General features: G+C 35.1%; 1 protein-coding gene across 1 annotated transcript in view; it reads left to right on the forward strand.

Annotated features, from left to right (window-relative positions):
- Positions 1-22,277, forward strand: part of USH2A (usherin) — a 777,454-nt gene that overhangs the window by 250,983 nt on the left and 504,194 nt on the right. Inside the window, 3 exon segments of the mRNA XM_079107116.1 lie at positions 993-1,247; positions 2,799-2,968; positions 9,961-10,105. Coding sequence (XP_078963242.1) covers positions 993-1,247; positions 2,799-2,968; positions 9,961-10,105 — 570 coding nt within the window.

The raw sequence follows: 22,277 nt of genomic DNA on the forward strand, positions 1-22,277 counted from the left end.
ACTTCCTTTCTTGAACAAGAATGAGAATGAAGGCCTTTGGAATTGTTCAGTAAGAGTCTGGCACCATATTCATTTATGTAATTGTATAATATTATAATTGAGAAATAATTCCTAAAGATACAAGATACTATTTTTCCTGGTTAGTGGAACAAGTGTATTTCTAATCTCATAACAAATTCCATTCAATTAAATTGCCCCTTAAAAGGCTAATATTATGTTTGCTCTTAATGACATCTGCCATAGCACAAATGATGTTTATAATTGGAAGCTCACTTCTGAAATGCATTATATTTGACTGTGTCACAAGTTAGGGCACTCATAAGCAGTAAATTTTCTCTTTTAAGCAAGAAAAGGATATAAAATAATACAAAAAATATGTATATAGGCTTGCTGACTCCATTAAGTTAATTTTTGTGTTCATACAATTGAACCCTTGGTTATATAGGCCAGACACACATTCATAGGGTTTTAGTCATTTATATCATGTATATATTATGACAAAATCTTTTCTCAGATTTTTTAAGTTACTTGGTAAAACTGAATAAAAATTAAGTATAAATTTTGTACAAATGGGGCTTACACTAAACAGATAATTAAGCTAAAATCTTCAAATTTGAAAATATACAATAGAACATACAATAATCAGATCCCCCAAAAGAACCAGCCACATTTGATAGAAATTCTAACCTTCTACCCTGACAAAGTTTAACTATACCTGTGATAGATTATAGGTATTTTGTTATTTGTGTACTCTCTTTCAGTTGATTTTTTCCTATGAATATGACTTTAATAGTGTTTCACATATTCATTTGTCCAACAGTTTGTTATTTTTCATAAATTCCCATCTAGATTACTGAATTACTAGATACTCAAAAATCAACAGGTAAACTAGAGTAATGAAAAACCCTACTCTTCAACTGGTCTGTGTTTGTCCCATCCCCAAAATAGCCTCTTTGTCTGTGTCACCTTGGTTCACTGTTTTACTTTTCTAGGAATAATTATAAGGTATGAATTATACATGAAAAGATTGAGATCTACTCAAGAAAGCCAAGTGTTTCAGAGCAGTGGCTGGCTCAGTCCTTACCCATTTGCAGACTCAACCAGTGAAAATGCACTAAAACCTCCTCAAGCAGCAGCAGTCATCACTGGCTTGGAGCCTTATACAGAGTACGAGTTTAGGGTCTTGGCTGTGAATATGGCGGGCAGCGTGTCTTCTGCCTGGATCTCAGCAAGAACCAGAGAATCAGGTAAAAATCAATGCTTCAAACTCTGCATTGAAATCCCCTGAATGAAATTGCTGCCTGAAATTAAAGTCAACAGTGCCAAAACAGAACCTTTAGAAATGCAAGTTTTATAAACCTATATGGGCCATGGAAAAAATGTATAGATTGGTTATATGAGAAACTCAAGGTCATAAAGAATTTGCAGAAAGTTTGAGGGAAAAAATTTCCTGTTTTTGTTATTAATTTATGGAGAGGAGGACTTTACTATAGTGAATGCTTTACCAAAATATCCTTTGGTTTCCAGTGCTGCAGTGGATTGCCCCTTGGCCATATTCCTGTTCCATATTCACCACAGTGTACGTTTAGCAACATGGAAAACTGTTACCAATTTGAGAAATCTTTAAAAATTTTTTTCTCTTTCTCAATCAAATAATTTAGATTGTACCTTGTATATAATACTACAGAATCTGTAATTCAGAAGTATGCTTCTAAGCACTTATCATTATGGCAAGGAAGGAGAGAAAAAAATTCATTTCTTTATAAGGTATCTTCATTAAGGCAAATGAGCTATTTTTTAATCTTCTATCTTATTCTCTATATTACACACCCTTCAAATTTTATGAGCATTTTAAGAAAACAAGTACACTTTTGTTATGATTTGAACCTATAGATATTCATAGAAACCCAGATCCTGATCTAAATATGATCTGTTAGGACTGTGGAGGATGAGGGTAGCTTTAGGTTGATGTCCAAGGGAATCACTTCATGAATAAAATGTGCATTGTGCTTGAGCATCTCTTAATGACTACCAGCCACCTTGGACAAATAATAGGGCCATGCTAGCAAAGTGATGAGGCATGGCATTCTAGAAGGGGAAAATCAAGGTCAGAAATGAAAAGTAATGGGTGAAACTGCAATACTGGACCCTCATGATCTTATGGGTCACTGGCTAATGAAAGTGCGATGAGGTCCTTTGATAATACACCTTTGGTTAGCACATTTAAAATCCATATTAAGATCTCAAGGATGGCAGGGGGAAAATGTATGGTGTGTATGTACCTTGAACATTTCAATCGAGACTTACTGAAAACTTGGAGAATTTCTTCGGGGTTATTTAAAACATTTTCAGCTTACCTCTTTCTGCATTGATTTGGTTCAGTGAAATACTTCCGCACATGAGAAATCCAGTGTATTCTTATGTGTTGTTTGGAATTTTGTGGTCTGAGACATATTCTGTTTTGAGATTTCTTTCAAATATTCACAATATCTAGAGTTTTCTACCCAGGTATGTACTAGCTATCATTATGAACACAATCAAAGTCCTCTAAGATTTTTATTTTGTAAATGAAGAATATCTTAGCTGATCATGCAAAAATGGAGCTTATCCTTGCCAATGACATTTTTAAAAGTGAATATCTTTCATGTGTATCAGTATATTCTTGGATTTTTTTTTCCAACTCAGAGTATTTTATAAAGAAGAGAGTATTTCAGAAACTAGAATAAATATGTGAGTAAGTTGGAATATTGATAGGGACAGCAGTCATTGTTTTGATGTTGTTATTTTGTCTTTGATAGCTCCTGTGTTCATGATCCCTCCTTTAGTCGTTCCACTTTCCTCGAACTCTCTCAACGTCTCCTGGGAGAAGCCAGCAGAAAATGTTACAAGAGGAAAAGTTGTGGGGTACAACATCAATATGATTTCTGAACAATCACCTCAACAACCTGTCCCAGTGGTATTTTCAAAGGTATTGTTATTTTTAACTAATTTTCTTTTATTTCTGAGTTTGCAGAATTCTGTAACAGATTCTCCCTATGTATTCACTAAACAGGGCATTTTTCTTCTAAACCTGAAGTTCAATGTATAAGGCTCTGTATTATACATTACTTATTTTTTGTAATATAAGCGTATATTTAAACAAAGTTGGTATGATTTTGATTCATAAGACTTGTTTTTTCACTTATCCTTACACATTTTGTAAGAAGTTAACTTTTGGTAGCTAAGCACTTTCATATTATTCTGATACAAAACAGTATATTAAGCCAATCTGCAATCGGTTGATATTTCTATTCTTTTAGAGGTCTAAATAACATTGAAAAGAACATCATATGGTATATTTTATACATATTTCTATTTCCTTTGAAAAAAGTTGAAGAATTATCACAGCTTTTAAAAATTATAAATATGTTACAGGTTTTGGATATATACTCATATATTACCTTCTAACAATTTATACTCCAGTAAGCAGTAATGAGAATACTAATCATAGTTTATCAGTTACTAAGCTTTACTGTATCCATGGACTAATTAATTTGATACACATGATAGTCCTGGAAGATTAGAGATTCTTGTTCTCTCCACCTTATAGTTGTGGTTGATATACCTCATTAGCCCATTTTTCCAGCATGGGGATGGCCAGTGACAGAGGCTACTTACATCAATTGGATGGGTCATTCTGTGCATTTGGCTGTCCAGTGTGTCTTCTGAGGGAGATGCTCTTTGGTGTGCACTAACTGATATAAAAAGATCTTCACATTTTATGTCTGCTTCCAAAGATCTAGCCACATTTTTCTTTACCAGACTTCCTACTTTCTGATCTTCCAATCTTTCTCATTTTATACCCATGGCCCATATAGACAAGTGACTATCATATAGTCCACATATATTTACCCCTGAGACTCTTAACCCTTAGAAAATATAGAACAGATGAATGGGACCCTGCTGCCTGTTGAGAGAATTTCTTTTCACTGCTGTTTTTTAGGACCTTCTAAATGGGGTTACAGAGTAGCAGCTACTCATTTTTGATTTGCAACCATGTATTTAAGACAACCATCTGTGAGCTAAACTCTCTCTCTCTCTCTCTCTTTTTTTTTTTTTTTTCTTTTCAGCTCTTGAGGGAACTTCACTGGATTTGTGGGTCACGTCATGGCTTCTTTCTGTGCTTCTACCCAACCCCAGATGTTCACTTACATTTTATGATGAATTTATATTCAGCCCCCTTGACCTTGAGACTTGGAATGTCTGAAAGAATCCAGTTTCTGTGAAGTTACTCTGACCACCAGGTCATTTGACGTTTCATAGTTGGGCATTTTGCTTTTACCTGGTAGCATGCAGGCAGTGTTCAGCAAATGGTATAGACTTTCTATTAATGATAAGCTCTTACTTCAAACACTAGGGATTTACCCTGTGACTCTCTTTCCATAAGGATCTCAAAGCATCTTTTTCAATCATGATTACTTCTAGCACTGTAGACTTTATTAGGCTTTAGATTCCAAATGGCTCCTCTGCTTGCAGCATGGCTTGGATCCGTGCAGAGCTCTTTCTTGCTCTGGAATGCACTCATAAGTGGCATCATTTCACATTGTTTATTACCTTGGTCAGAACACTACCTAGGTGTGGAATACGCTCCCTGTTGAATGTGAGGAAGTTACTAGACTGTGCTTCCTTCTTAGTGGTGGTAGATGCTAGATACAATAATTTTGTCTGTTCCTCTGGAGTGGGTGTCCTAGTGTTTCTCAATTTGAATTCCTTTAAAACCTTCACTAATGTGGCAGATCTCTTAATCTTTATAAAGTTATCTCCCACTTTCTGGAGCACATGTCTTACTAAGACCTATACCATACTTTTTGTTTCTTGCTTATCTGATTAATTTAACATGATCTTATTGATATAAAGGACTGAGACTGTCAAGGAAGCTTTTATAGTTTGCCTTAAATTGGTGATTAAATATCCTCAGATTGTCTTTCTCCAGTACATTGATAACAATGCAAGAACCATCTGATTATATAGAACTGATAAGTACTACTTATCCCTAAGTAGTCCTAGTAATTATGAGTTCACCACCAGTGGAAGTTTAAAGATTTTACCATTAGACAGTTCTGTGGACTATCAGTGCTCTGCTTACTACCTATAACAAGGTTCTCATTGTCAGCCAGCTGGATTGGTGACCCAACTCCAAAATATCATTGTAGAAACTCCTTCCTAGGATCATTCCTGGAACCATTTTCATAGGTCAGGTTCCCCAGAAACCATACACTATGCTAGAAGACTAGCATGCAGAAGGTTTATGGGAAAGAGTTCTTAGAAACAACACTTGTAAAGTAGTACAATATGCAAGATTTCATTCTTCTTTATGGATAAATAAGACTCCATTGTGTATACATTTTTTTTTATCCATTTGTCTGTTGACAGGCACCTAGGCTGTTTCCATAACTTGGCTATTGTGAATTATGCTGCTGTGAACATTGATATTACTGTATCAGTCTATGCTAGTATGTTAACTTTAGTTCTTTTTGGATTAATATCAAGGAGTGGGATGTTGGGACTAATGACTTGTTAACTAACTCAGGCTGACTCCTTACTTCCTGGTGGGTGAGCAAGATCAAGGCCTCAAAGGTGGTTTCAAAAGTTAATGACAATAAATCGGACCACCGTCAGGGATTGGTTAACAACAATTCTGCGAACGTGATCAGCTCATGCTTGCCATATAGTCCTATGGAACTCTCACCTGTGTGAACCCCTGTGCCTTGCTGACCTTTAAGCTCATTGGTTCCCGCCTAACCTCCACCCTACATAAAAGCTTGTTTCCTCAAAAAACAAGTTCCTGCTGTGACTGGTCTCCCTGACGCCTCTGATTGTCCTCCACCCGGAGGGCTGGGTGAGGGCTGGGTACTGGCAGTCAGTCAGCCCTACCTTTCCCGGTCTGGTCTTGTTGGGGAGTGCTCCCTTCCCTTGTCGCTGGTCAAGAAGAGCAAGGGGGCTAAAGACCCCAACAGTGGGATAGTTAATTCATATGGTGGTTCCAATCCTAGTTTTTTAAGGAATATCTATCCTGCTTTACAAAGTGGTTATACAAATTTGTAGTTCATCGGCAATACATGTGTGTACCCTTTCCCCACATCCTCACCAGCAATCATTGTAATTTGTATTCTTGATGATTACCATGCTAACTGGAATGAGGCAAAATGGCAGTGTAGTTTTGATTTGCATTTTCCTGATAGCTAAAGATGTTGAACTCTTTTTTATATATTTTGACCATTCATATTTTTTCTTTTGAGAAATATCTGTTTAGATCATTTGCCCCTTTATTGATAGGGTTTTTTCTTTTTTATGTTGTTTTTTGAGTTCTTTATATATTCTGGATATTTGTCTACTTCAAGAGTAGCTGGCAAAGATTTTCTCTCACTCTGTAAGTTCTCTGTTCACATTTCTAATTGTTTCCTTTGCTGTGCAAAAGCTTTTTAATTAGATGTCATCCCATTTATTAACTCTTGGCATTATTTCCTGAACTTTAGGGATTCTGTTGAGAAAACTGTTGCCTATGCTTATATATGTTCACCCTTTTTTCTTCTAGGAGTTGTATAGTTTCTGGTCTAGTTCTTTAGTGTTTGATTCATTTTGAGTTGATTTTTGTGTAGGGTTGAGATAAATGTCTAGTTTCATTCTTCTATATATGGGTAACCAGTTTTCCCAGCACCATTTGTTAAAAAGGCTGCATTTTCTCCAATGTATGTTTTTGGTGCCTTTGTTAAGTATCAGATGACTGTACATATGTGGGTTTGTCTTTATGTCTTCTACTCCATTGGTCTTTGTGTCTATTTATACACCAGTATCATTCTGTTTTGTTATTATAGCTTTGCAGTTTAATTTGATATCAGGTATTGTTATGCCTTTAGCTGGTAAATGGATAGAACTGAAGAACACCATGCAAAGTAATAAGCCAGACTCAGAAAGTCAAGGGTCAAATGTTTTCTCTCATATGTGGAGGTTGGAGAGAAATAAGGAATACAAAAAAGGGAACCATATGGAAATAGAGGGAGAGAGGAAGGGAACTGAAGGAGAGGAAAGAGGGGTAGGAAAGGGGAGGATCTGTGGAAAGAAATTGACTAAATCATACTATGTACATGTATAAATATATCACAATGAATTCCATTTTTTGTATAACTATAATGTACCAGTTTTAAATGACAATAAATAGGAAGGCCAGTAGAGTGGAGGAACAGGGTCTTAGACAGGGAAGAGGAGAGGGAGAAGAGAAACTCTGGGGATTGAAATGGAGCATATTATATATATTATATACATTTAGAAATATGTCAAACTGCACTATTATGTAGAGGTATAATACACTAATAAAAACTAATAAAATAGAAGGGAGAACAACAAGGTAGCACAAGGTGATAAGAGGGAAGGAGAAGAAAAGAGCAAAGGGAGGTACTAAGGAATTAAATTGATCAAATTATTATGTGCATGTATGTATATGCACAATAAAACCCACTACTCTGTATAATTATTATGTACTAATAAAAAATTTTAAAAGATGCAGATTAAGCCAAATAATAAGTTGAACTATGATGTAATAATGCAGAAGGCCTCAACTGATCCTATGGGTAGTTCTGGAACTGTAGTTACCCCTGAGGTAGTCCCAAATGGAGTCCAGAGGTCAGACCTTTGTACCTCTGTTTATTTGCTTCCTAGGGCTCATAACATATTGCATAAATAAAATGATTTAAAACAACAGAAATTTGTTCCCTCTGGAGGCCAAAAGTCTAAAATGAAGCTTCTTTGCTCCTTCCACTGACTGGAGAGTGCTTTTTTGCTCTTTCCAGCTTCCAGCATTCTCTGGTGCTACTTGGTTTGTAGGAACTTAATTTCAATCTCTGCTTCTATTATCACATCACCCTTCTTCTTGGGTGTCTTGTCTACTCTGCCTGTTTATCCTTAGTTCTCCTATAAAGGTACCAGTCATTGACTTTAAGGCTAACAATAAATACAGGATAACTTGAGTAATGACGTCTGCAAAGACCCAATGTCCAGAAAGCTACATTCTGAAATCTTCAGTGGCCATAGGTTTTGGGAAGATACTCTTGAGTCCACTATTAATAGATTTGCCATTTTTCTAAGTCTTGTTCATAGACAGAACATGTATAAACACAAAATTTTATTTTATATATCAGATAGAAAAAGAGTCAGTGATTTGTGATTCCTTGCTGTGGTTTTCCATTATTTTGAATGTTTGATTCATTTACAGCTATTCTTGTGATAAAATCCTAAGTAGTACAATACATATCCTTCAGTTTAAATAATGTAGTCAACCAATCTGGCATGTTATATTATTTAGGATAAATTTACAATTATAACTGATGTTTGGTCTTTCATTGTTACTTTTTACCCTATATTTATCCTTGGCGTTTTATTTGTTTTTACCATTTTTTTGCTTTTATTAGGTTACAAAATTTTAAAGCTAATACCTAGGCAAATACTTCAAATTTGATTTATTGTAATCTTAAAGGAAAATATCTAAAAATTTCTCCAAAAGTTGAACTTTCTAATTATCTATATTTACATTTCTTTATGGAAGATTAATTTATATGAATGTATACTCATATCACTTAAAGACAGGGACGTGTTGTTAGGAGATATGTCGTGCAAACACCATAAAGTGTATCAGTAGGTGGCATAAGTCAATCACTCCACATGGTCTCTTGATGCAATTGAGACGTGCAGTGCACATGAGATGTGTGAAGCTGCTGCTGGTGTAACACAGCACACTGCTTTATAGGAAATTTTGTTTTTATAAGTAGAGAATTACACTCTAATAATAAAATGAATAATATAGTAAATATGTAAAGCAGTAACAGTCATTTGTTAGCATATCAATATTTTGTCCTATACATAATTGTATGTGCTACACTTTTATAGTTGATAGTTGGCAGCAGAGCAGATTTGTTGACACCCAGGTCCCACAAGTAATTCCTTATGCTACAGCATGTCAATGGCTATGACATCACTAGGTGATGGAAATCATTCAGCTTTATTATATCTTAGGGGACCCTAATCATATACTGTCGGTCCGGTCCATTGTTGACCAAAACATCATTATTTGCCATGTGAGTGTATGTCAATAGTCCTAAGAAAAATAACTTTGTATTCATGGTTGGTGATGTTCTGTTTTAATGACTTCTTTTCCTTGATATAATTCACATCCACAGCCTAAGCAAATTTACATGGCTGCTTTTGATCAATTCTAGTTATAAGGATGGGGCCAATTCTCAGTGTTGGTGGTTTAATTACTTGTTTGTAGACTACAGAGTTCCTCTCTGTCTCCTTTGCTCAAATCTGCTATTTTCATTTGGAAGTGCATGATAAAGACATTATTTCAAAAAAATATAACTTTGATCTAATCTGTATATGCTTGTTTATATAAGAAAGATAATTGAGAATTAACCTCATGTGGATACTCACTAATATATTTAATTGTTTTCCCTTTTTGTTCTGTTTTTTTTTTTTTCTTTTTTCAGAAAATGATGGAATTGATTTAACATAGTGACATTGTTCTGTTCTAGTGCCATCAAATAGCATGGGGCATTACCACACTGGGTTACTTTTGGCCAAGTCCCATGGTTTTGTTTGGACTTTTTTGCAGTAACAATGACAATGTCACCATCTTTATCTCTACTATTGGTGACAATAACCATACCACCACGCTGCTTTATGAGGCAATAACTTGGTTTCCTCATTTATCCACTCAGGAACTGGATTATTACCTCATAAAACAGTGTGATTGTACAATTATCAATTAAATCCTGGCTTGTTGAGACTCTTTAAAAAATCCCTTTTCCTAATAGTAGTTGGCCTTAATTCCCTGTGTCTGGATTCATGGAACTTTGCCTGCCAAGATTATATTTTTTGCACTGATTATCTATTATCTGATGATGATTATTATTATGTTTTGCCTTGAAGCTGTTGCACACGGCTAAATCCCAAGACCTGTCTTATGTTGTAAAAGGACTGAAGCCTTATAGGATATACAAGTTTACTATCACTCTCTGCAATTCAGTTGGTTGTGTAACCAGTGCTTCGGGAGCAGGACAAACTTTAGCAGCAGGTAAGTGAGTTTTAATGGATTATGTAAAAATAGGTTGTATATTTATAAACAAATACCTACAAAGTTTCTCAACTTTGAACTTTGTCCCCTAATGCTTTCTTTTGCTAACTCTGATTGTAATCTACCTTGACATATTTAAACAAAAAATAAAGTTAGACTTAAGAGGTGCCCAGGAGCTGTGTCCTAAGAGCTATAATTGATGCTGAATGAGGGTAGCTGCAGGGCTCAGCCACCTGTGCTCAGAAGGCTTCTTGTGAGGGCTTCTGCATACTTCTTCCTTCAGACCTAACATTTTTTGTGGGGTTGGGTCTACTCAGTCCTGTCCCATGGGGATATGCAGGAATTACTAGGTTGACTTCAGATCATGTTTTGTCTTTACTGGATAGGCAGTTGTTATTTAATTTTTTATGATTAATAAACTCCTTAGTTTATAAAATTAAAAAAGAAACTAATTGTCAAGTATAACCCTCTTCAGAAATAGTGTGGATCATTTTTGCCTGCCTCACTTAGAACCATAGAGCTTTATATAAACTTTGATTACATGTGTCACTAATACCTGTATAATTCAATGATTTAGCATTTGTAGCATATTTTCAAATCAAAGATTTTCTGTCAGTAATTCCATAAGGCTTAGTTTCTCTTTAAGGACATGTCTAGATATAGAGAGGTTAAAAGACTCCTAGATGAATTACAGATATAAGCACCTATTAACCAAAGTATTCCCTAGACCTCATTCCTAAATATCTTCATCCTAATATTAATAGGTATAATTCTATTGAGTTTTTGTTCCTTGTTCTGGGAAAAAACTTACTTGGCTCAAGTTATTTCACTCAAGTAATTTTGTTTGTTCTAAACTTTTATTAATATGAATGACTGCCAAATTTGTGAAATCATGATTTATTATCTCTACAACTGAACTCTTTGTATATTTATACATTTAATCTTTATTTATTTCAGGTATATGAAATACATCTCAGAATGTCTGAGTACATTTAGGGAGTTCCTAGCCTTCTTATTAGACTATTTATTTTTATACACTGCATTAAGGGTTGCTGAGTGTGAATAACAAAGGAAGAATACTCTTCTCTTTTAGGAATATTGACACAATTTTGCACAAAATTTGAAATAATAATCAGTTGTATGGGCTGGAGAAAGTGAAACCAGAGTCTTAGCACATACCAGAGACTGGTCTGAGGTAGCATTAGGAGAGACAGCCCCTAAACATAATTGAGCAGAACTAGAATTCCAGCCTCTCAGGGTTATAGAATACATAAAAGTCATCTAGTGTGACTAGATAGCCAGTATCAATATATTCTTTATAACACTCCCTTCAGGGTTTGCCCAACCCATGCCTGATACCTTTACTGGTAGGGGAATGACTACCTCTCAGGCAAATCTACACCAACTTTAGATGCCTCTTTCAAAAGTGGTTTCTTAAATTGATTGAAAAAAATCTCCCTGTGGTTTCTACTCAGCATTCTTAATTCTCTTTCCTTGAAAGGTGGTGTCAGTCTAATTTATCCTCCTCGTGACATCACTCCTGGGAACATTTTCACAGCATTACACCACCCCAAGTAGTCTCTCCTTTAGGCTGCCCACCGTGGTACATCTTCTGCACTTGCATGTCTTAGTTTCTAGTACTATGCGGGCACTCTCTGCTGCGTGATCTGATTGTGTGGTGAGGAGACTGTGGGTTACTCCTTACCACTGGAGAGACTATGAACTAAAACTAATCTGTGCCCTCTGGATTGTCTCCCTAAATGTTTTATCCTGAAAAATAGAACTTGGAATTGTCTCATTCTTTAAAGGGTATCAGATGCGAATGTTAGCTTTATAAAGTAAGAGTATATTCTTATATTTTTTCATAGAGTGAAAAGTAATTTGTACTACTTTGTGCTTATCTTTATTTCTAATTTTTAAAATATATTAAGGGGAAAAATTAGAAACTTCTATGCAATGGTTTGAATTTGGGTTTTGACATTTAGAAGCTGGGTGACCTCAAATGAATTATGTAAATTCTGTTTCTTGGTTTTTCAATTCAAAAATTAAGATAGTATATTTTGTAAAGGTTTCACAAGAATAAGAAAAGCTAATGTACCTAAATAATTTAAAAAGTTCCCATTACAGTGTAAATTCTCAATAAAAATTGGTTATGATTATTGTCATAAAATTATATAATGTTTTATTGGTGTATAAATGTTATGGAATTTCTAGTGCTATCAAAATCAAAAAGTTTATTATACAACTTTAATTTTATAACAGTATAGCATATCTGCAACAATGGCATGTCTGTTTTAAAACCAATTTTATTGCAAAACAAACTTTAAAAAGAGTCTGAAAGCATTTTATTATTTCTGCAAGAAGTATATTGGTCAACATTACAACTGTGCGTTTCAAAAATTTGCCCCCAAACTACTAGTTTCAAATTTGTTATTTGCTGTATAGTTATTATTATGCCCAAAACAAAGCATTAGTACATTTTCTTGTGAAGGCTCAATCACTGAGCATCTATATTATAGGAAATTCAAAGATAATCTGGATAGTGCTGGGGTCAAGAAGTTGACACTTAATAAGTAGGATTAATACCAGGGAGAGGCATGTTCTAAGGTCTGTCAGGAAGGCTAAAAGAAAGCTATAGGAACAGAAAATGGGATAAATGGTTTTGATTTGGGATATTGTAAATTGTCTCACAGAGTGATGCTAGAGATGGACTAAATGTTTGGTCAAGTTTTTGCAAATATTTACTGAATAAATCATGTACTAGTGAGTATTTTAGATGCCAGCACTGTCCCAGGTACTGCTGTGATGAGAGCTGGGGTTAATGAAGACTTCTCTTGCAGTAAAGTGAAGAATAAGTAAGAAAGAGTGTGAATAGAGTCTGGTAGTCTTTCCTAAGAGGCAGTAAGGGACTAAATCAGATGAGTAGAAGTGAAAATTAAAAAAAGGGAATGGAGTGCTATCATAGAGAAGAAATCCTTGGGTTGACAAGAGGGAAGACTAGAAGATGGTGGGAAATATTGTGGCCCTCTAGGGTAGCCAGAACAGAAGCTGGAATGTAGAGGATTGAGCAGTGGCAAGAGATGATGATGGTAGATTTCAGACATGTGATACTTTGATTTTTGCCAAAGCTTTCCATCTACCCAGTTTCCATTAAAAAAAAAATGCATTGATTTTTATTTCCATTTGAATTCCTTTCTTTCCTAAAGGAAAAATTATTTTAGTGGTTTTTTGGGGTGGGTGAGGGGAGTTGGTTTTCATCGTTCATTTGATTTTGGTCTTTTTGAATCTTTTTTGTTGTCATTTATTTTATTCTTGTGCAGGGCATTCAACTTAGGGCAAAAGTTTGTTTTAATCCCTTAGTATATTTTGTGAGAACTATCTGACCCTTTGTCTTCCAAGAAGAAAATAATGTCATTTACATGAGAGTAAAAGGAAAATAACTTTTGCCTATACTTTATTATATGATGCACCATTTTCAGGTACTTTTAGGTCAGTGAAAAGGAATTTATTTGTTTTATTTAAATATGAGGAAACCCCATCAAATATAAATTCAGTATCCTTCTTGCCTCTTTTATTTTCAGTAGGTGGGTAATTTTTTTTTTTTCTAAAAATTTCCCAAGATTAAATAGCTGAATAGAACTCATGGACATTACTGAAATAAATGATGTGAAGGCCTATCTTTTTGAATAATCAAGAAGTTTGTAGTAGGAAAGGAATAAAAATTGATTTGCAGTATGATTTTCCTGCTCCATTGTTTCTAGTAATAACAGTGTAATTTGGAGGTATATATTATTCCAGCAAACTTCAATGGACTGAGGGAAGTTGAACTCTTATAACTAATATAGTGATACAGGCTCATTATCAGAGATGGAAAGAGGCTAGATACCATCCAAAATTTTTGAAAAATAGTATTGAAAATTAGAAGTGCTATTGAGCCTTTAAGAAGCATTGAATCTTGGGAAAAAAAAAACACATTTCCTCCTTAAATCTTGGTCACAAAATCAAAAAGATACTTGTAAAATTTTATCTGGCTGTTTCATTAAAAAGCTTGAGAGTTATAATTGGCTCTTTTTTGTTTTAAATATTTTATTCCAACTGCCTTTGATTAGAATGGGTTCATCGCATCCTGGATATTATACTGCTCTCCTCTGGTTTTGATGCTAGTGATGAAGTCTGAGAACTGATTTATAGAAGGCATTCTTCCAGGACCAGCTAGTGTCTCTCCTTTGCAAAATACCAAATTGGTGTTATCAGTGGCTTTGGATTTGTTTCTGGTTGTATGAGTGTGACAATCTAATGACATGGGCCCTCTTAAAATTTTTATTGTTTTTTCATAAAAATTACCCTTTTAATTTAGGAAAGTTGTTGTATTTTCCCCTTTTTCAAACGGAGTCCCCTCTAAACCTTCATTTTAAGAAGTGCCTTTTGGAGTTTCATTCCTGAAGGAACAACATGATATTTCTTTCGCCTGTCATAAATTGACCTCTAACTCTCTGAGCTTAAGAATGTCCATCTCCCATTAAGCAAGTAATTAGTGGTGCATTAAGTTTTTGCTCTGAAACCTATAGTCTGTTTGCTGCTGGGTTGAAAACACACATTGTTTTGCATGCAGGTACATAAGTCTTTTCATTGGGAATAGGACCCAGAGTGATTAAACAAGCACTCTTAATATGTTAATTTATAATTTTAATTACAACAATCTTGTATATATAGTCATTAGTGAATACTAATATAAATATTTTTCTACCTTTTTATTCATAATGCATAAACCAATCATCCAGTTACTTCTCTGAGGTTGCCTGTTTTCACTTCATAATACAATCTTTGTTCTTAGTTATGAATGCATTTTGTTCGTTCCTGTCTTGAATAATCCCTCATTAAGCTAGTCACTTTCTGCTCCATGCTAAAAAGGAAAAATTATCATGCAAATGTGGCATGCCATATTAAAAAGCACATTACCAAACACTTTTGTTGCTGTCCTTCAATTAGTTTCCCTTCTTTGAATTTAATTCCATTTGTTGTTAAACTACTGACTTGATGTATGGACTCATGAATCTGAGGCTGCTGCCAAGAAAGTGGTGGGAAAAAAATCAAAGCCTCTTGGAAGAGCTGTAGAGGCGAGCTGAAATGAATTTGCTTCACCTTTGACAAGAACACTTGAACAGCACTGGAATCCTCTGATGATTCAACTTGGCTAATTATCCAATTATTTATTTCAAGAATAAAAGCAGCGTTTTACAATTAGAGAAGTGTAAAGCAGCCTGAGAAATTTAGTAATGACAGATGACTTAAGTAACTTCTCAGATAAACAGTATCTGTGCAAAAACTTGTCTCACCAAGTCTTCTCAGGCAGCAGTTCTTGTATCTTAGCATCACTGAAACTGAGTATGCTGAAGGTTTTTTTGTTTGTTTGTTTTGCTCTTTCAACAGAAATTATTTTACACTCATAACCACCATGTCAAATTTTCTTGGCTCTTAAGCAACATTTAAGTTGTATTTCTCTTGATTAAAAGCTTTTGGTTCAAAGCAATACTTTTTAATTGCCTAATGATATAAGTCAGTTCTTAGGAAAGAACCGCACATTTAGGAGTTCATTTGCAATATAACTGAAAAATTCATTGCATGGCAGTAAAACAATTTACTGTTAATTACAAGGAGAAGAATTTGCTGTAGCATGCTCACAGATTGCCATGAATCATGCAGCACTCCTAGAGATTTATAACAGATGTGTAAGTGGGATGAATTAGCAGGGTTTAATAACAGAGACACAAATCATGCAGACTTCAAGGAGCTTTAATTGATATACTAGAATGTGACGGGCATGAATCACTCAGCCATTCAACAGCACTGTAACATATGGTCAGCTCAATATGCTGCATCTTAAATCGGTTGGTGAGTCGTTGGTTGTCCCATATGGTGGAAGCAATATATTTTTCATGATTAAAAAAAATACATCCATTTTTTAAAGAAATATGATTGCAAAGCATGTTTGTTATTGAACAGTCACCTGAATGCCAAACTGTTTTTTTTTTTTATTGTTTTGTTTTTTAAATGATTCTTTTTAAAAACATGGCAGCTTCCCAAAATAAATAGGGGATAGTACTTGTAATACCAGATCGCTGGAGGCATTATGGGAACCAGATCGGTGCTTGTTGGCACACTTGACCCCCAGCAAGCCTATAGAAAGCACTGCTGATGGTGCCTGTGATTGTCAGGGAAATCCTTCAGACTTGGGCAAAACAAACAAAATCAAAGGATGATGTCACTTTGGAGAGTTTAGGGATACCCAGCTTGGCAAACAGAATAAATTGCATTCAATGGGAGATCTGTACTTAGCGGGGTAAGAAAGTGGCTGTGATAATACTGGGGGCCCTAATGTTACAATTGGATGTACCATTTTATGCTGATTCCTTATTTAAATGTTCAGTCCTTCAGGAGCCTTCAAAAAAATAAACACTGACACACCATCACACAGACAGTGCCACCGGTTCCATGTCATTCATGAAAAATAATTTCAGTGTTTGAGTACAGGTATCCTGGTTGAAGACCATCACCAGTAGTGTGCAAACATGTTTTCATTGGAACTGAAATCTGGCAGCTTTCAGAAAAGCTTTTGCAGCATTAGTAAATCTGACAGACTTGAAAAAGGAATATTGCAGCCTTAGAACTGTGGCTGCCAGGATTTAATGTCAACAATTAAAATTTATTTTGATCCTTACCTAGTGTTTATTACTATTTGTATACACAACAGACCTTACTAATACAGAGATGCACTATTAGATGGAATTACCATCTGTTCAGAGTGAAATGCTGGCATCTGTCTTAGATGCTAAAACTAAAATGATATTATTTCTAACAAAACAAATTAACTGCTTTTTACTCACTGACTTCAATTTTGAGTGTGTTGATGTACCCAAGGAAAAGGTGTTTTTGTGAAACATGTAATGACCTTGGTCATCAGGTCTGCTTTTAGATGTGTGACTTTGTCAGGGTATCTACTGGTCTTTTTGTCTTTCAGGAATGGCATTCGGAAATCAGATTTTCAAAAACACAGTCTTAGTTTTATAATGTACTGTATGCACATTCTATAATAAGGCATTAAACAATGCAGTTAAAATATGTAAAAATTGACTGAATCAGAGAGGTTCTAGTATACACAATATTTTGACAGATGTGCCCTAAAAACTGTAAGGAAAGAAATTAACCAGGCAAAAATTCATCTGAACAAAGTTGCTATAGGTCCCACAGTGACACCTTTAGGAAAATATAAACTGTATCTTCTCTGTTAGGCTATTTTAAATTTTCTCACATGCTGACATATATAAAAGATTTACATTCAGCACCTCTCAGTTTTTTTTTTTTTTTGAAAGCCTTAGTATCCTATTAAAAAAGGTCTCTAGCTTTTTGAAGTTAGAGAATTTGGAGGATCAAGGACAATGGTAGTTTCCAAGCTGATGTTAGATCACTGATGGTACTTTCTGAGAGGCCAGACTTCAATTCTATATATCACAAAATAATAAATTGTGTGACACCAGCATTTAATGCATGTACACAGTGCATTAACTGTAACTGTAGTACATTTATTTGTGCTGGAGGAGACTTGAAAATGATTAAAAAATCAATACTTTGCTGTCAGAGAAGCAAGTGTTACGATGCATTTAAGTAGTTAATTGCATAAGACCCATAAAAGCTTCAAGTTTGGGTAGCAAGGATGCCATAATTACAGTCCAAGCAACTACCTTTTATTAATGGTGGACTTTAGGGAACAGTGGTTGCTGTCATCATTGCTGCTATATATGCAGTTCAGAAATAATGGATCCCCTTCTCTCTTTACCTGTAGGATGCTACTTAGGTACATACAAATCATCAATTATCACCAAAATGGTAATGAGCTAAGGCTGTCTTTGTTCACCCAGCTCACTTAAGTTCTCTAACAGTAATGCCTTTTTTAGCCTCACTTTATGTCAGGGAACACACAGACCAATCCTAACATTTATATTCCATACGGGGGTAAAGAAACAGTAGCTGAAAGCTGAAGAGAATAAGCCAGAGGGCTCCTGCCAGCTTCCTCAAGGACTAAGGAGATCAGTATGTCGCACACCCCTTGGTGGTTTACTAATTGAGAAGCACTAGTTTAAAATGTTCATTCATAGAATTTGAAACTGGAGAGACCCCAGATACAACCAGTTGTGTCACCGCTTAACAAATGAGTTAACTGAAGAACAGAGTTCAAATAATGCACTACTAGCCAATGTTCCATGAGCAGTGTTTTACAGGGCCAATCTAGAACCTAAATTTTTTCTCCTTTTCAGGTCAGTCCCACTGTGTGTATCCACTCATGAAGGTGACTAGTGAACAAGGAAATGGCAAAATGTATTTTGTTTTCTTAAGTCAGAAAATAGATAGTCAATATGGCAATGTCGGGTGATCTCTGAGTTTGTGGGGAGAATATCTTTCTCTTCTGGATACTGATTAGTGAGCAGTTACAGCCAGGCAGTTGCCAGTTGGGAAAAAACCATGACTCCATCTCCTGAATTCTTGTCTGCACCATAGTCTCAGCACCCTCATGCAAGTGGTCTGATCCAATAGTTAGGCAAATTGCATTTCATGTCACAGTTCTACATCTTTGAGAAAGTCCTAATTATTTTCTCTTGACAAGGTGCCTAAGGTTGTGTTAGGTTAATCTTTTCCCTACATATCCCTGAAGCGTGGAAGCGCTGGTCACTTCTGGATTTATGTTTTCGTAATAGCAAGTGGATGACATTTTAACATAATGAATGACACAGTCAGGTAGTCTTCATAAACAACAAATTCTTCCCTGAAAACAAATGTAGAGATTTGATTACAAAGACCTGCGTAGCAGTAAGCGTGTCTGCTAGTTCTTATCCTATGATGCTCGAAACTCACACTACATAAATTTTGCAAGTGTAAATTTATTCATTACAATATGCCATTAATCAGATTATAAAGTAATAAATGCTGCATAAAGAATGTAGATTAGCAGAGCATTTTATAAAAGTATCTTTATAAATAGGAGAGATCTACTAGAAATTGGATTACAGTGCTGTTGAAAAAAACTCCAAGAACATGGTAATTTCATTCCAAGTGAAAGCAGACATCATATATTATTCTTTGAAATGATGGATATTGAAGATGCATTTTATGCTTTACATTTACAATAGAATTTTCTAAGTAAATATAGATACATCTTGAATGTAGGTAAATTGCTTTCTTTTACAACATGTAATTCGAAAGATGCTTTTGGTTAGAAGTAATATTGCCTTGTATTTGTATAGAAATTTGTTTTATAAAAACTAAAATAATCATGCATTTTTGTGGTAACAGATGTTATTGTCAAATTATTTTGCCAAAAATTTATCCTCATGTTGTTTATGGGAAAGCTTAGCCAGATATAAATTTTATTTTTGTAAAATCTTAACAGCATTGGAAATTAAAAAGTGAAATACAATTTCTAAATATCTACAGAGCCCTTTCTGTTATTTAATATTATCTCTTAATTCACTGTCTTATAATTAAGAAATATAAAGACTATATTTATTTGTAGCCATAATCCTTTTGCCTTTATAATCTAACAAATAATCCTTCATTCCCTCAATCTCTCTTGGTGATTCTGTGTGTGTGTTGGTGGTGGGGGAAAGGCATGCAGCAGGCCAGTCGAGTTTAAGTGATTGACAACTTCACTTAATTCCTCCTTCTGGTCTTAGAGAAAAGGATGACTCAGTAGGGCACTCATCCTTTCAAAAAAGTTTGGGTGACTGCTCCAAGTGAAACTGTATAATACACCAGCTGGACTTTCTTCTTCTTCTTTTTTTTTTTTTTTTTTTTTTAAGGAAAAGGATAGCAAATATACTCTAGTTCAACTCATTCTCTGGAGTTGACTTCCTAAGAACAGCGTAATTAATTGCTTAGTGAGATAATTCCCCTGGGACAAAGAAAATGCTCCACAACTTACTAGATTTTGAACAGTAGACATTAATTTGTGGACTCTCAATGTAAGAGTGTCTTTATTGATTATAATCTTTTTTGCCAAAATAAAAGCAAGTGCATACTCTCACTTTTAGGAGGTTGTCTTTTAAAAAATAACTACAGAGTTGCTGGAGTTCCTTTAGATTTTTGACTCTTAATTTATATTTCTGAGTAAGAAATGATTATGGGTTGTGCTACCATTGAGGACAGGATTCTGAATAGTATGGTGGTGCAGAACTTCATCGCTCCCCCAATTCAATAAGAGTAACGTAAAGTTGCATTGAATGTCAAACAAAGGTCAACCTGAAGGAGAGATTGCTCTTTAAACAATGAAACTCTTCCACCATCAAAAAGTACAGGAGGCTGATTCATGCTGCCTGTAAATATTTAGTTCAAATGAAATGAATCTCGAACATTTACTGTATTAGGGTAAGTTCTATTGGGTTAGATGGTATTTTTCAAACTGAAAAAGTTTAGGACCCTAGTCCCAGAACACTACACAGTCTTAAGTGGATAGAAGAACTCAAAATATGATTTTTTTTGTGTTTCTAAAATGTTCAAAACTGAAAATAAACTTTGTAATTGTTCCTTCACTTGCATCTTGGAGTCCAGGACTGAAAAATCTTGGGCAGCCCTGCTTCTTTGGTTAAGATCATAACCAAGGTAGAAATAGAGCAGACTGCTTAAGTCTGGACTTAGGTTCGGCCTCTGTTCCTTCTCAGCTGTGTCAATTTAAGCAAGTTAGTTAATCTAACTGTCCCTCAGTTTTCTCTCCTATAACATGGAAATAACAGTAACACCTAATTTCTAGGACTGGTCTAAAGATTAAATGAGGTAATGGACATAAAATGAACAGAGAGGCCTGATGAAATTTTAATATAATGGTGGAATTCCAAACTCTACTGAAAGTCGTAGTGGGAGAAGAAGTTTATGGATGGTTTATCTTTTTATTTTGTTTTGGATTATTTTGAAGTGGGGTGATAGCTTGCAGAACGAAATCTTTGCAAACCCACCATTTAGCTGCTTTTTGGCACAGAATACTAAGAGAAATCATGCATATAATTTATAGATTTATATGTATATAAAAATATCACATGGGTTTCAGTGGCAGAAGATGAACGGAATTGTTAATTATCTAAGTTAATGAACTTTTTGTTCAGTGCCTCTTCTTCTTTACTTAAAGTTAAAATAGAATCCCAAGTAATTATTATCTTTTAGAAAGCTGGCCAACATCTAAAAGGTAACACATAATAATTTAAGATGTCTTAAGGTAGGTTTCCTTTTATAGTTCCAGCGTTTCAGTTCTTGTATTCATATCATTTTGATTTGCATTTATTGAAATGGGCCATAGCTCAGTGTCTATAAGGCTATGTTAACACAAGTGTAAATTAAAGTCCACAGCCTTATTTTGAGATATTTTAAAGTAGGTTTGTTCATTATGACATTTGTTCCTTTCTTCACTTTCACCTATCAAATCCAGTCAACACACTTAGAGTAAGAATAAATCTCAGCCCACTAACTTACCTATTCAAGGAAAAGGAAAAATCAAAACACTAGCACATTAGTCATAATTTTCAGCAACTCAGGTGATACTCTTATTCCCTTTCCCTCAGGTTGTAGAGAAAATCTTAATTTCCGTTTCTCTTGGAATTTCTTTGGAACTCCCAAGAACTGCCATTGTCCTGGGACCTTGAAGCACTCCAGGCCCCAACATACTTGAGGGCACTGGGCACTTGCTGCTCTGTGTCTGAGGTCACTGCTGGTGGCACTGCTGCGTCAGGGACAGCAGTGCTCCCGACTGCTTCAGGATCAGAGCCTGGCCAGTCTTCGGTGCCTGTACCAGAGTTTGTCAACTGCTGATCTACAAATGTTCTATTTGGTTTTCAGAGTGTTTTTACTTATTTGTTTGTTTTGATTTACATCCGTTCTAAGTCTGATGAAAATCAGAAAATTGTATATGAAAAGGCTTTCTGACCAAAGAAGATATAGATTTGGTAAATAAGTATATGAAAAGATGCTCCACATCATATGTGTTGAGGAAAGTGCAAATTGAAACAAGAAAGTAGCAGAACACATTCATTTCTGTGGCCAAAATCTGAAACACTGACAAGACCCAGTACTTGTGAGGATGTGGGGCAACAGGAACTCTCCTACATTGCTAGTGGGAATGCAAAATGGAACTTTG

This window comes from Sciurus vulgaris (genome assembly GCF_902686455.1).
Source record: "Sciurus vulgaris genome assembly, chromosome: 12".
In the NCBI taxonomy this organism is placed as follows: domain Eukaryota; kingdom Metazoa; phylum Chordata; class Mammalia; order Rodentia; family Sciuridae; genus Sciurus; species Sciurus vulgaris.